Source organism: Amaranthus tricolor, chromosome 16 (assembly GCF_026212465.1).
Source record: "Amaranthus tricolor cultivar Red isolate AtriRed21 chromosome 16, ASM2621246v1, whole genome shotgun sequence".
Taxonomy (NCBI): Eukaryota; Viridiplantae; Streptophyta; class Magnoliopsida; order Caryophyllales; family Amaranthaceae; genus Amaranthus; species Amaranthus tricolor.
In genome coordinates, this window is record NC_080062.1 from 10,694,585 (window position 1) to 10,709,229 (window position 14,645).

Genomic DNA, 14,645 nt, shown 5'->3' on the forward strand with positions numbered 1-14,645 from the left:
AGTTGGTACAGACGTATCTCCATATTACACCTAACGAACACCACATTTGCGCAGCTAGGATCACATTACCATCAGACATCTACGTTACTGGTATGTCTTCTTTCAACACTCATAACATATAGTAATACTTTAATGTCAGTCTTTTAACAACATAATGATAACATACAGGCTGAGCGCATCCGATCGGTGCTCATACAGTGCAATGACACGATTCAAGGGGCCGCTACATCGCCAGTTGATGTGGGGTATCGGCTATGTTTTCAGACCTTAGGCTCCATCAACGCGTCATTAACCGATGCATTGAGTCAGGCGGGGTATGAGTACCTCATACCGACTCTACCCGTCATTGGCGAGGTAGATGACACATTCCACACTCCTTCTCCAAGGAGTTCAGCCCATAGAGGTAGCTCTTCCGGAGGATCCAGTTCTCGGTCCACACGAGGTCGCCAACGTTCATCTACTCGAGGTCGGTCTTCCAGATCGCCATCGTCATCCACTACTATGTCGCCATTCGTTCCTCCAACTTCCATCACCACTCCTCCTCCACATCCATCGCCTCTGCAAAGGATCATCACATATCAGCGTGCTAGTCAACGACGAGCTCCTGCTCTTAATGTCATTGCGGAGGTTGACGAGTTTACACCATCATCATCAACCGGTGCGCAAATGAAGAGGGGCCGGGGATTGTAGTTTAACATACTTTGTATATTCTTATATGATTTAAAATTCTTGTATGACTTTTCATGATTGTAATATATCTTCGCATTATTTTCATAATTAATTTTTTCAAATCAAGCTGGTTCGTAATTGATTAATATGGAATAGATTGTATTGGATTAGTTTAATGCAGGTTGTGTTAACTATTTAGGGGAAATGAAAGAAAAAAAAAACAGGGCACAGACCAAACCGCCACATGAAGTGGCGGTTTACCATGGACCAAACCACCACATGAGATGGCGGTTTTCCTTGAACCAAACCGCCACTTCAAGTGGCGGTTTGGTGCTTAAGGTAAACCGCCATCTCAAGTGTCGGTTTTGTTTGAAAAATAAAAAAAAAAATTCTCCACGTGGACGGTATTGTGGGAAATATTTTCCCATTGAATGCAAAGTGAGAATATGTTTTATTTTAAGCAATATGATGGGAAAAGGCAACTAAACATGAAGCTAGTGAACTCAAACTCCATTTCTCGAGTTTTCTATTAAATCCGAGTCGACTCGGACTGACTTGAATCTCGCAGTTCATTTTCTTGTTAACATACTCATTACTCATAACGAATTAGCATACTCTAGGCTTCCTCCCTTCTTCCGACTCAATCTTTCTCAACCTTCTTCAATGGCGGATTCTCAGACTGCCAACGATGCCGCTCAAACACTACGAGGTTCTGTCATTTCTCTCTGTTTCTCTTTTAATGTTTCGATTAATTTTGTTACTCTGCTTCCTGAGAAATTCTTTTTTTTCAATTAAACCTTAATTTCGGCTATATTACATTTTCTATCTTATATTCGAATCAATTAATGAATTCAATTTCAATTTTTACAATTCATTAATTTTGTTCTCAGATCGGCTATGGAGTCTTCAAAGTGATTCAGTTCAAATTGTTGCAAATTGGGGTTTTAAAGTTGTCATATTTTCCACTTAATCATACATATTGGGAATCCAATATATAATAACTACACTATTGGGATTTATGTAAGGCCAAAATCAGAACTTTAGGTGCAAAAATTGTCAAGAGTTTAGGGTATTTGAGTTATATTGTCAGAGACCAACAAGTATTGTGAGTTTGTGACTAGCTTACACACGGAGTTCAATAATTTGTTGTCAAATACTCCATATAGTACATTTTCACTAATCTTTTTAGGGTGGTCCGTGAGCGACTTTTAATAACTCCACCACTGTTTTTTATTGAGTCCTTTATGTATTTTTCTATTTGTATCATTTTATGTATGCATGATGTATTCTATAATTTTTTTTTTACAATTTGGTGTTTACAGTGAGTGTGAAATGGCAAAAAAAGGTGTTTCCTGAGATGGAAATTGATACTAGTCAGCCCCCTTATGTTTTCAAGTGTCAGTTGTATGATTTGACAGGAGTCCCACCTGAAAGGCAGAAAATTATGGTAAAAGGTGGTTTATTGAAGGTAATTACATCATGGCCACACTCCTTAAACTAAAATAAATTCATGAAGGGATTACTGGGTTTCATTGATGATAGTAAGCCGAAGGATTTATAAGATGTTCTGTGTTTCTGTGAGGATACAAGTTCTTATGACTGTTCAACTAACTTGTTTTACCTAAAATTGTAGGATGATGCTGAATGGGCATCTGTTGGAGTAAAAGAGGTTGCAGATACTTCCTTTCATGTTTTTATTACTTTGCATGTATTGTTCTGAAGTGGCTTAGTTTCATGTTAATTTTCAGGGGCAACGACTGATGATGATGGGGACTGCAGATGAGATAGTTAAAGCTCCTGAAAAAGGACCTGTTTTTGTTGAGGATCTTCCAGAGGAGGAACAAGTGGTCGCTGTGGTATGATTTTGAGGTTCAACTATCCACTAGAATTTTTTTAGTATTATTAAACTTGAATATGATGTGCTTTCTATGGGTTAATTGCTCCACAGCTTAACTTTTGATTTGTTTTCATGTTCTTTTTTCTGTTTGTTAAATTGCTAGTTTTAGAATACTGCCCATTCTTTTTAGAACTAAATCCTGCATATTTCATCATGCATGCATCAACATGGTAGCTTGAAGTGGATACTTGATATAGTAAGGATTTGCTCTCCTCAACTTGTAAAAAAAATACTCAGTAAAATATGTTAAGCTTAATAAAGGTAAATGGTGAAAATGCAGATATGATCATCTTCATTGGGCATAGAGTTTCTATGGATTTTAACCTGTTTGCGTCCAAAAACGATTTTCTTACTTGTGTTACACGGTTAATAGCTTAGACTTAATTTTGTACTTTTATTGCTATGTTGAGTTAGTTGATTTCATAGTTTTGCATACACCCTTAAGGTTACATTTGACCCCATGTACAAATGGGGTGTTATTTTAGAAAATTAGCTGAATCCTAATTAGAGTAGGATTAGGAGTGAGATAAGAGGCAAGGGAAAGTTGATGTTAAGAGTTTTAGAAGCTCGGTAATGAGGGATCTTTTGTGGTTTTAAGATACTGGGCAGATAGAGGAGGGAAAAGGGAAAGAGATTGGAGAAAGAAGAAAGGAGCAATCTTTGCAAAAATCGGTTTAATGATCCAATTTTAGGGTTTAGATTTTGGGTTGTGTTTGGACATGTGATTGGATCAAAGATTGAACCTTAATGGTTTTTATAGTAGATGGACGTACAGTTGGAAATTTGGCGAAGTTTGGGTTTGTGACGTGGGCTTTAGGATCTAGAGAGGCCTTAAGGATCCAAGAAATAGAAAGATAGAGTTATAGAAAGATCTATTTTTTGACTAAAAAATAAAATGCCGAAATAAAAGAAATAACTAACATTTTAATTTAGCCTAACTAAAATCAAAAGATAAACTTTCTAACAAACATCCTGGGCCACACGTGTGAGTTGTGAGTCACACGTTTGGACTTGGAGTTCTAATTCAGTTGGACTTCTAGTGGGACTAGGATTCCTCAATGAAATAGAGGTTTATCTTTGGAAAATTGGGAGTAAGGCAGTGCTTGAAATTTGCTATTCTATCTTTCTTTCTTTTTTCCCCTAACTTTTCTGTATAAATTTCCTTGTGGTCTCGTAAAAATGATACGAATTATAGAATTATATGATGATCATTCCAATTTAGGATTGCTAAATGAAGGCCAACCAAACTTGTTCATTTGAGATTATTCTTGTTATTTCTCCATTTTTTGTTCTAACAAAATTCATACTGTTAAGGATAATCAGCCAAGAAAGAATATATCAGGGCTTGACCATTTGCTTATAAATATGTTGTGAAAGGTCAAAGAAGGTTTGCCCCCTTTATTTTATCTTGTTTTGTTTTGGCTGTGGAGCAGTGATATGTATTTTCATTGCTTTGAGTATTAAATGCACAACAATCTACAGACCCTTTGTGCCATGCCGCCATCATCAATATTGTACATTGCGTATATTAAGTGGTTTACTGCTTGTCGGTTGATTGTAAAGCCTACATATTACCCTCAAGATCCTAGATTTACGACCATAACTTGTATTAGATTTTTATAGGCAACAAGTTTCTTGCATTCCTTATATTCTTATGTATCCTGTGTGGATAGAAGCTTGTCTTTTGCATGGTATTTTTTCAGCTGCTGCTTCGACATTTGGCTGACTTTAGTCCTTATACCGTGAGATTTGAGGGTTTTCATTTCACCCTTAATAGATCTTGACTTTCATTTACCTTCTTAACAAAAATTTATAATCAAGTCTAATTTTAGCAATTGATGACAACAAAAAGGCCAGCTACTGCTGCTTTCTAGACCATAATGATCTACTTATCCATGTGATTTAATTGTATGATGTTTGCAGGGTCATTCTGCTGGTCTTTTTAATTTAGGAAATACATGCTACATGAACTCCACAATTCAATGCTTGCATTCAGTTCCTGAGTTGAAATCCGCCTTATTGGAGTGAGCTTTTCCCTCTATCCTTTTTTTTGTAAATTTTCTTATGCTTTATTGAAAAAACTTGGACTTCCATGTTTTATTGTATCCATTTTTAACATTGGTACCTTGGCTTTCAATTATTGAGCAGGTATTCGCAGTCTGGCCAAAACAATCAGTTAGATCAAACTTCTCATCTCTTGACTGTTGCAACAAAAGATTTGTTTAGTGATCTCGATAAAAATGTCAAACCAGTGGCTCCTATGCAATTCTGGATGGTGTGTGCTCATATAGCTTTTGAACTAACTACTCATCATGTTTTATTCTTTACTTATTGTTCTCGTGAACTTTTGGAGGGATTAATATCTTACTATAAGTCTATAACACTGAGAATCCTGAATTCTTTTTTGGTCCTCAGCACCCTTTGTCTGTAAGAATTTGCTTCTTCTGCAATTTATAGTTGTCCCTTTGAGTTTGCTTCATTAGTTATTTTAGAAGTTTGGCCCACCAATTCACTCTTCATCTCTCATTTCCCTTTTGTTTTGCCCCACCTAATGTTCTTGTCCTTTAAAAAAGTAAGTTTCCTCCTATGGGGCGAACTCTTAGGGACTATGGAGTATTTACTAGCACTGGATGTTCATATGTTTTTTCGGTATCAGGTTTTTTAGTTGTCTAATGTAGAATTTTCTTCATTAATTTTATATTAGTATGTCTGTGTTATCCTTGCAACCCAAACAGGAAGCTATTTATGGTAATCATGTGAACTATTTCTGACTAGTGGCTGAAAAAAGTCGGATATGGAGTATCTTGGTTCTTCATGGTGTTAGTGTTGGAATGAGCCAAGTATGAACTAAATTCTGTTTGCTGCGTTGATGTGGTTGTGACATGGCGATGCTCATTAGTGTACCTTATGCTTGCAGGTATTGCGTAAAAAGTTCCCTCAGTTTGGCCAGCAGCATAATGGTGCTTTTATGCAACAGGTTAAATTCAAATGTCCATATTTTTCAGTTGTGCTACTCTTTAAACTTGCTGTAATAACACTGCTACGATCATTGAATTTCAGGATGCAGAGGAATGCTGGACACAGCTCTTGTACACCCTATCCCAATCTCTTAGATCTCCCAGTACAAGGTAGTTAGTTAATTTACTTTAAAAATAGCTGTTGTATATGTGTTAGATTTGTCTTCTCTGCATTGGTTTACTCCGCTTCTTGGTGCTATTTGATTTCAGTGTACTGATGTTTCTCTATTTCTTTTTGTTGGACTTTTATGTGTTGTGCTTGTGTAATTATGCTAATTATTCTTTGTATTGCTCTCTTTGAGCAATGGCATTTCTTTTTATTCAATATCTTTGTTTAATACACATATACAATAAGCTTGTCTTCAAGATAAAAATCTGCAATTTTATGAGCAGAAACTTGTAGAATTTATACTGGTAATTTCAGCATCGAGAGAGGAGCCCCATTCGAATAGTGCGTCCTTCTTTTGTGTTATATGGTTGATGCATTTCCCACTTTATGAATTTTCTTGTGATTCATCTGGCTTGTTTTCATGATTTGTGTACTTTTGACTTTCTTAAATAAAGATATTAGCATTTATTTTAGTTAATGTCATTTCTTAAATTTATATGTAGTGGGAGTCTCAACTATGTGAAGCGCCTTTTTGGTATCGAGCTTGCTAGCAGGTAAATTCTTTGCTAGAGTATTACATATCTTCTGCACCTCTTTTTATTCATTAGTGTTAGGTGGCTGTGAAGCTCACTGTTATACTTACCTATTCCATGAGTTTTGCGGGCAACAAAAGGCTTGTGTTTGTACTCTAGTTTTTTTGTTGTCATCTTTTTCTATTTTAGCTGCTACTGCATTGAAGATACACATTTTCGAGACAGTGATATGAAAATGGAAGGGTTAACACTCAACTTGTTTTTGATCAAAACTTGTAGATGGTTTGCTATTGTATATCATCTTTTTGAATAGATGGGCAGGCCATTAATTCATCTAGTAGATAGTTATTTTAATATGTCCATGCAATGGGGTCACTACTAGTAGAAATTTTGAAAAAAATAGAGATTTCAGAGAGGATAGGTTAGTGATGTTTGAATTATACATTGGTTGGTTTGAATTTATCGAGGCTGATAATTGTTCATGGATGGACTTTTGGTAGACACCCTGAGTAATTTGTGGTGGCTGGTTTTCGAGAGAACTGTCAAGCCTCAACATCACTTTGTGCCAACTGCCAAGCCTGTTTTAAAGATAAGGCGAAAATCGAAAGCATGCTCCTATGAATACTGTAAATGTCAGTTATGTAGATGAAATTACATTAATGGTGGTTAAGTGTGTGCTTCATTTGGTTTGAATTTATCTCCATGACAGTTCGATCCATTTTTGTAACAAGCACAATGATGCGAACACAGAGGTGATGCAATTCTCGTATCGTCGAATATTAGCCAAAACCGTGAAAAATCCCTTGAAGCGGCCTGAAATGCATATTCTTGCACCTTTATGATTAGACGTGTTAGATCGGTTGGTCGAGTGTGACCCAAGGTGTCATGGATTTATTATTATTTTGTTTAGATTGCTATAAAATAATCTACAAAATATCATGCAACATTTTTCGTTTAAATAAAAATAATAATTTTTCTTATTATTTTGGGTAAAAAATAAATTTTTAAGTAATAGTTGTGCAATATTAACTCAAATAATAAAAATTAACTAAATCATAGTATGTTATAACTCGAAATATTGATGTAAAACTAAAATTGACCAAATTTTAAGAAAAAGTGTCAGCTTGGGTTCGGTCGGGTTTTTGAGTCAGATCAAAATTTGACATGTGATACTAGTTCAATATTGTAACTTAGTGCGGCCTAAACGATACAATGCATTCTTGTTTTTGCTCTATGGATATACCTCATTTGGTCTTGAGTATAGTGGAAGTTACGATGATTATACTTGAGTGTAATTTGCTATTTCAATCTCTTATATTTAGTTTCGTTTATGAAATATTTTAATGCAATAATTTGTAGCTTTGTGTAGCTTGTTAGTAATATTTTTCATTGTGCTGAAGAATCTTGGATTTTCGTTTTGCTTAACATTTTATAGGGTAAACTGTCAAGAAAGCGGTGAAGAAAGTATGGAGATGGAATCAACGTTTGCTCTAAAATGTCACATATCACATGAAGTGAACCATTTGCATGAGGGGCTAAAGCATGTAAGCTTCTAATCTTACAATAATATTAACTATTCTATTTTCTCTTGCCCCTTCATATTTTGGTTCTATTGAATTGTTGCCTTTTCTTGTATGAGTTTTTTGTTAAGGAAATTTTTTTATTAATAAAGAAATATTGTCATGCATCCATGGCATAAGGAATCCCAAAAATCATAATCTAAATAACTATAATATCTCCACTATCTTATTATTAAAATTAGATCGCAACTTACCTTTAGATTTCCATTCATCTCCACCAATACCATCTCATTATTAAAGAATTTCTCTATCTCATTATTAATTATCCACTTACCTTTAGATTCCTTTATATTCTAATTTCATTTTCTTAGATCTTAAATAAGATAATCAAATAGAAATGAAGGGGGTGCATTGTGAAGATTCTGAAATCGTATGTTGGATATTTTTTGATGATAATTGTAGAATGTATCCTTTAATTATTCAAATGCACTTTTGTATGACTTCCCAAACCATAGTTACTAGAAACTGAAAACTTCTCACTAAATTCTGTGTCGAAACCTTTGTTTTAAAACTCTAGATTAACGTTTTGAAACTATATTCCTTAAGTGTTTTTTATAACAAAACTATATATATCATCAAAGCCCTTCTTTTCTTTTCTTTTTCTTTTTCCTTTTCTTTTTATCTTTTTAGTCATTTTCTTTTCTTACATTTTTTGACCCAATCTATTTTTTGTTGCAAGATAAAAGTGTACCCATAATGCAAAAATGCAGTAACAAATATGATGATGCGGTAACAAGTATTATGCGGTTTTCGTACCGCCAAGTGCCAAATATCGGCCTAAACCATGAAATATCGCTTGAAACGGCCTAAAGCACCTTATTTACACCTTTACGATGCAAGTAGTATTGTTTCGGTAAATTTGAAAACCTTTGCGATGCGGTCAATACGATACAATGTCACCTTTTTTGCACTATAATTGTACCTACATTTTCGAAACTCTAAATTAACGTTTCTTAATCAAATTACGTTTCTGGTAACAAGTTCCAAACATTACTTGAAAACTTATAGGCAATAGCCACTTAATCATTTGATTTTACTTAATGCTAATTATTGTGGTAAACAATGGTTTACCAAGTTATGCCAGATAATCAATGGTTTACCAAGTTATGCCTGATAATTGTTACTTGAAAAGCTTAGTGGTATCATTGTCACATGATTCACTCACTAGTACGCAACTGTTGGATTCGATTTCCCTAACCAAAGTTCGTTTGCGACTCATATCACTCGAATCTGCGAGTTGAATCGCGAAATCACTGATTTGAATGTAAGAGGAGTAAGAATGAAAAGTAAGAGAAGTGAGAAAGGAAATAAGAGAAGTTAGAAAGGACAAATGGAGACTGAAGATGACAAAAGCATAAAGATGAGAATGCCATTGATGATTCACTCTTTTTGAACAATGGTGGTACTAGAGAGAGGCCAAACGAAAAGAAGGAAGTAAACAAGGTGAAAGGGAGAAGACAACCATGAGCTTTATTTATTTTTTTTTTCCATTTTTTTTTCACCTTTTGTCTTTAATATTTCTAACTAACTTTTGCTTTTCCCAAGTTTTGTTTGTTTATTTATTGGTTTATAGGGACGACTTAGAGATAGTAGAAAATCGAAATGAATGGAGAAGAAAAATCCACGTGGACGACCAATGGAAATAATATATTTATTTACGTAGTTGACTCCTATCTTTTGGGATTAAGGCTCTTGATTATTTTGATTGTTTAGATCCTTTAAATGGATAAGTGGGCTTTTGAGCTTCTTTTCCTTTTTTTACCTTTTCTCTATTGTTTTCATCTTCTTCTAGACTCATCTTATATTACCTTTTTTTATTATTCTTGTCCTTTTTCTGAATAACTTATTTCCCATTTATCTATTTTGAACATTTTTCTTTTGATTTTTTTGTACTAATTTTGTGCAAAAAGAACTTTGGCGAAAAAGCAACGAATCATAAACTCAAAAATTGAACTAAACAACAACTAATGGACCGCAAACGCAAATCCGTACAAAAATCAAAGCGGAGCGCGAATCATGTGACACTGGCCTATACAGCCCAATGCATCCTATACAATAACAAATTTTGTAATGAAATTGGTGTGTGCATCTGGTCGACTGACTTCTTTGTTTATGCACAAGTGCATCCAAACAACCTCAGTCCCCCCAAGTAAAGCACTGCTTCATCTCACCATAAAAATAGCAGACGTTATTATGAGTCTTTGATAAATGATAGTGACGATTAATCCATTATGTGTTCTCTATTATTGAAGAATGGCTTTAATGATTTCCGTTCTTTAAAGTGCTATTGTGTATTGGCATTCACATTTCTCCTCAAATATAACATATAAATATTTCATGCTTATTGCCTTGGGGCCAAACAAAATTTTTCTGTGTGAGCATTAAGCAGTGTTAATTCCCTTTTACATAATTTTCAAGATGTGAAATTAGATACTATAATCTTAGTCTTTGTATCTAGCCTGAGCTCCAAGATTTCGATCAATTTTTTTTGTAGGGTCTGAAATCTGAGTTAGAAAAGAATTCACCTGCATTGGGGCGCAGTGCAATCTACATAAAGGAGTCACATATCAGTGGTCTACCAAGGTAACTCTTTCCTCATCTGTAATTATTGCTCCATGCTATTCTAATCAAGTGTCTCAGTTGATAATGCACCAATTTTTAAGAATAAGAGGGGGACCATATGGGAAGGAGTAAAGTGATAATTTAATGGCAATTTTGTAAATAGTTAGATCCTACGAGTGCATAAGGGAAAGAGGTCAACAAATAAGGAAATGAGACATTTGATGTGAATATGCCAAAAGAGGAAATGAGACATTTCATTAGAATAGGAGGGAGTATGTTGAACAGTAATCGGCAAAATAATTTGTGTTAATCGTGCTTCATTATAAATGCAAATGAGGGAACATATATCACCAACTGAATCCCTTCTCTTCTCACTTTTTACAGCACCCAGAACTAAGTTTTCAATCTACATTCTACACATTTTATACCTGTTACAGTGACCGGTTCTGTTTTTTTTGGGTGAAGGTATTTGACCATTCAATTTGTCCGTTTTTTCTGGAAGAGAGAGTCAAATCAGAAGGCGAAAATATTGCGGGTAAATATTAATGTCTTATATGTTTGCTTATAAAAAGTATCATTGCTGTTGACTTCGGACTGGAGATTAGGGCTTGAGGCTATATTTTTTCATTTGAGTTTAATTAAATCTTGCATCTTAATTTTGATTTATGATACCAGAAAGTTGATTACCCTTTAGAGTTGGACGTTTATGATTTGTGCTCAGATGAACTCAAAAAGAAACTAGAAGTTCCCCGTCAGGTGTGTGTACAAAATGTGCTTTGCTACTTTTTGATATGCATGCTTCACCAGTTGCATAAGCCTTTTAGAATTTGATTATGTCCTGTTATCAGATTCTAAGAGATGAAGAGGGTAAAAAATTGGGTCTCAAACCTAGCAAAAAAAGTTCTGATAAGGACAATGATGTCAAGATGGTTGATGCAGAGGTATTTTCTTACTTAGCTGAGTGGTCTATCAATGATTGCTAGGTGATTCTTTGCAACTTTGAAAAGCTTTGAATCGATGTTTCGCCTTTCATGTCTGATTGCTAATAGGGTTCTCTAAACGGGAGTGGAGAGTCTTCTAGTGCAACCTCTCTAGAAGGTATGTGCTGTACACAATTATACATGAAAGTCATCTTTTTGTTTATTTTCCTGTATTTCTAAGTAATGTCAATTGTCAACCTCTCAAAAGTGATCAAGTAAAGTTGTCAACAGAGAGGTTCTTGCTGCTTACATAAAACAAAAATACAAAATACAAGCTTGCTCCTTGTCAAAAAGGCTAGTTTAGAATTTAAGATGAAGTTTAGGTGCACAAACCTTCAACACCATGACATCTGTTATCTATGGTTTAGTGAGAAAGATATCAGTAGATGTTGAAAAGACATTTTTGAAGGGTTGATTTAGAGTGTTCAGGAGGTTTTGTATCTTCTGGTGACAACTTCGTAGTAGTAATATATATATTGTGACGGTTGAGACTTGAGAGTGATTAAAAAGGACTTTTGACATCTACTTGGGAATAGTGGGTTAAATATTGTTGTGGTTTTAGTGCGGTTTCCATTAGAAATTAATCAGGGGCAAGCTATACTCTGGCAATGGCGGAAAAAACCATGAAGGCAAAGAAGCTGGCTTGGGATCAGAATGTAATCTCAGTTCATCATTTGCTGATTTGAAGAGGATGTCAAGCTTTCTGAACAGTTCAAAAAACTTAAAACTCTTCTTGGAGCCTGACAAATCTTTAATAGTCTCTTGTAGACATAAATAAAGGGTGTCCAATCTACGGTTGCGTTTTTTCTTGTTAAGAATGATGTGAAGTATGTGATGATATTAGCTCTACTGGAGATGATTGTAACTAGTTAATTGAGGTATTTGAATGAAAGAATTTTAATGATTATATGTGACTGTTGCAGTTTTTTCTTCTTAAGAGTGATGTAAAGTACTTAAAATTATCTTTAATAGGGACGGTTGTGATTAGTTAATGGGTATTTAAAGGAATGATTTTAGATGATTATATGCTAGGCAGTTAGTCTTAGAGACGATGGCTTTTTCATCTTTTGTTTGTGGTTAATCTCACTCTGTTATAACCATGTTCAAGTCTTCATATTAAATGGTATACGAGTAGTTTCATTTAGGAAAACTATATCAGCATATTCGATCTCTTGCTGACCGCAAATGGGTTAATGTTTAATCTTTATGTGTCTCGACTTTCAAGGTAAGTTCTTCCATATGAGTCAAGTCTAAAAGCTCTTGAGGTAGGTACCATATGACGAAAAGGTCTCGAAGCAGGTATTGAACCAATTCTTAATGTATCTTTATGTCTTTGATTGCAGCAGCTCCATCTGAAAAAGAGATGCAGTTGACTGGAGTTTACGATTTAGTCTCCGTATTAACCCACAAAGGTAGAAGTGCTGATTCAGGGCACTATGTTGCTTGGGTGAAGCAAGAGAGTGGTGAGTGACACATCAACTTAATTTTTGATTTATTTGACTCCAAAACTCTCAATTTTTCAAGTGCTTACAGAATTTGTTGCCTGCAGGAAAGTGGATAGAATACGATGATGACAATCCAATTCCTCAACGAGAAGAAGACATTGTGAAGCTTTCCGGAGGAGGTAAGCACTCTTTAGTCACCGTAATAGTACAAAATTACAGTTTCGGTCACCATCGCATAACGGTCGCGAAACAGATTTCGTGGTCAATGCGGTTGCGATCAATGCAGCCTATATTTCAGTCGTGATGAACTAAAAAACATGTATGATACAGTCGCAATACGGTGATGCAACCTTGTTTTTGCAGTATGAGTCTACCTCTCCTGCCCTTCCTAACAGAGAGAATATATAGGAACTGAGCTATAAGGAATTATTCTTTTCAGCAATGTTGTTTGCCCCTCCTAAACCCCGATCCTCCCAAATTTTTGTCGTTGAAATACGTCACTTAATTTAACATGGTTATAACTGTTTTTGTTTCCAGGTGATTGGCATATGGCATACATTTGCATGTACAAGGCCAGAGCTACCCCAATGTAATTCTAGTTTGAGTAGAGTCTGAGTCGTGTCATGTCGTATCTTATCATAAGTTATAAATATCTTTAATTCACTTGTATGGATTTGATTCAATGGAGACCGCCGAGGGAACGTTTTTTGGCCACCCTTTTGGTCCAGTGATGTTATTGTAACTTTTTCTTTCTCTTCTTTCTGATTTTACGGAGCTTAAATTATATGCACCGGTGCGCATGTATAATATATGCAGACATACACTATACGTCTATATCATTGATCAATATTAATATAATCTTCAAGTGTCGTGTGTTGCAATTATGTTATTTATTTAATTATTTTCTCGTCTAAATTGTAAGGGTAACATTGGTAAATGGTGATTTTTTAATTATTAATTAGTAGATTGTTTTCAGCTAATTTAAATAATGCAATGTAACATAAAGTAGAAATTAATGTACCTATTAAAATCAAATCATAGCAAAAAAAACTCAATAACATCATTGATGGAAAATAGACAAATCGACATTACAATAAATCAGAAATCAAAATCAAAAAATACTAACACATCAACAATTAGAAATAAAAGAAAGAAAATTAAAACAAGTGGGGCTGAAGATGAATGAAGCTTGAGTAAATATGAGGAACAAATTGATAAAGAAGATGTGAAAAAACATTTTTTTGAATTTGAAAATAAGAAATAGGTCAAGAAGAGTCACATGGTCTATAATATTTAAGAATTATCGTGTGAAATGCTCATTTTGTAAAATTGGAAAAATCGTATAATCTTAATATTTTACTGATTTTAACCAATTCTAACGATTTTATTGGCGATTTTACCCAGAAATGATTTTAATCTCAATTCAGCTCGGTGGGTGCAATTGAAATTGTGAAATTGTATGATTTTACGATCTAGATCGTGATTTTAACAACCTTGGTCTTAATCATAAAAACTTCCTTATATATTAGCTTTTACTAGCATATAAATATAAATTAATTATATATTGTGATTATGATTATGAAAATTTATGTACTTGTTAATTCACAATTCATAAATGACTATTAAAAGTATTCCTTTTAATTAATTAAATGATAAAGTCTAATAAATCGTTGTTTACTGTTCAAAAATTTTAAGGATAAACTAAAAATGAACAAAAATGACTAATATTCAATTATTCTATTGCATGTGAAAACATATTCATTGGATTTTACGATCCTACGATTCAATTCTACTGATTTCGACCTACCCTTTATCAATACTAGGTAAAATCCCGATTATAACAATGTTGGATG

The 14,645-nt window shown here is 34.3% G+C and overlaps 1 protein-coding gene across 2 annotated transcripts; it reads left to right on the forward strand.

Moving 5' to 3' along the window:
* Positions 1 to 1,140: 1,140 nt before the first annotated feature.
* Positions 1,141 to 13,673, forward strand: LOC130802376 (ubiquitin carboxyl-terminal hydrolase 6-like). Of its 2 annotated transcripts, none has more exons than XM_057666356.1 (18): positions 1,141 to 1,378; positions 1,992 to 2,137; positions 2,303 to 2,338; positions 2,418 to 2,525; positions 4,490 to 4,590; positions 4,715 to 4,841; positions 5,484 to 5,543; positions 5,627 to 5,694; positions 6,196 to 6,246; positions 7,661 to 7,769; positions 10,300 to 10,388; positions 10,833 to 10,902; positions 11,043 to 11,123; positions 11,216 to 11,308; positions 11,417 to 11,465; positions 12,691 to 12,810; positions 12,897 to 12,971; positions 13,330 to 13,673. In XM_057666356.1, the coding sequence occupies exons 1-18, from the start codon at positions 1,333 to 1,335 to the stop codon at positions 13,383 to 13,385; spliced, it is 1,485 nt and encodes a 494-aa protein (XP_057522339.1). In that variant the 5' UTR covers positions 1,141 to 1,332; the 3' UTR covers positions 13,386 to 13,673. The 2 variants fall into 2 exon arrangements, with proteins under 2 accessions (XP_057522339.1, XP_057522340.1); XM_057666357.1 differs by having other exon boundaries at positions 1,163 to 1,378; positions 12,694 to 12,810.
* Positions 13,674 to 14,645: the final 972 nt, after the last annotated feature.

Coding starts and splice junctions, on each gene's coding strand:
- LOC130802376 (XM_057666356.1), top strand. CDS start 1,333: ATGGCGGATTCTCAGACTGCCAACGATGCCGCTCAAACACTACGAG. Junction 11,466..12,690: donor TAGTGCAACCTCTCTAGAAG/GTATGTGCTGTA, acceptor CTTTGATTGCAG/CAGCTCCATCTGAAAAAGAG. Junction 12,972..13,329: donor TGTGAAGCTTTCCGGAGGAG/GTAAGCACTCTT, acceptor TTTTGTTTCCAG/GTGATTGGCATATGGCATAC.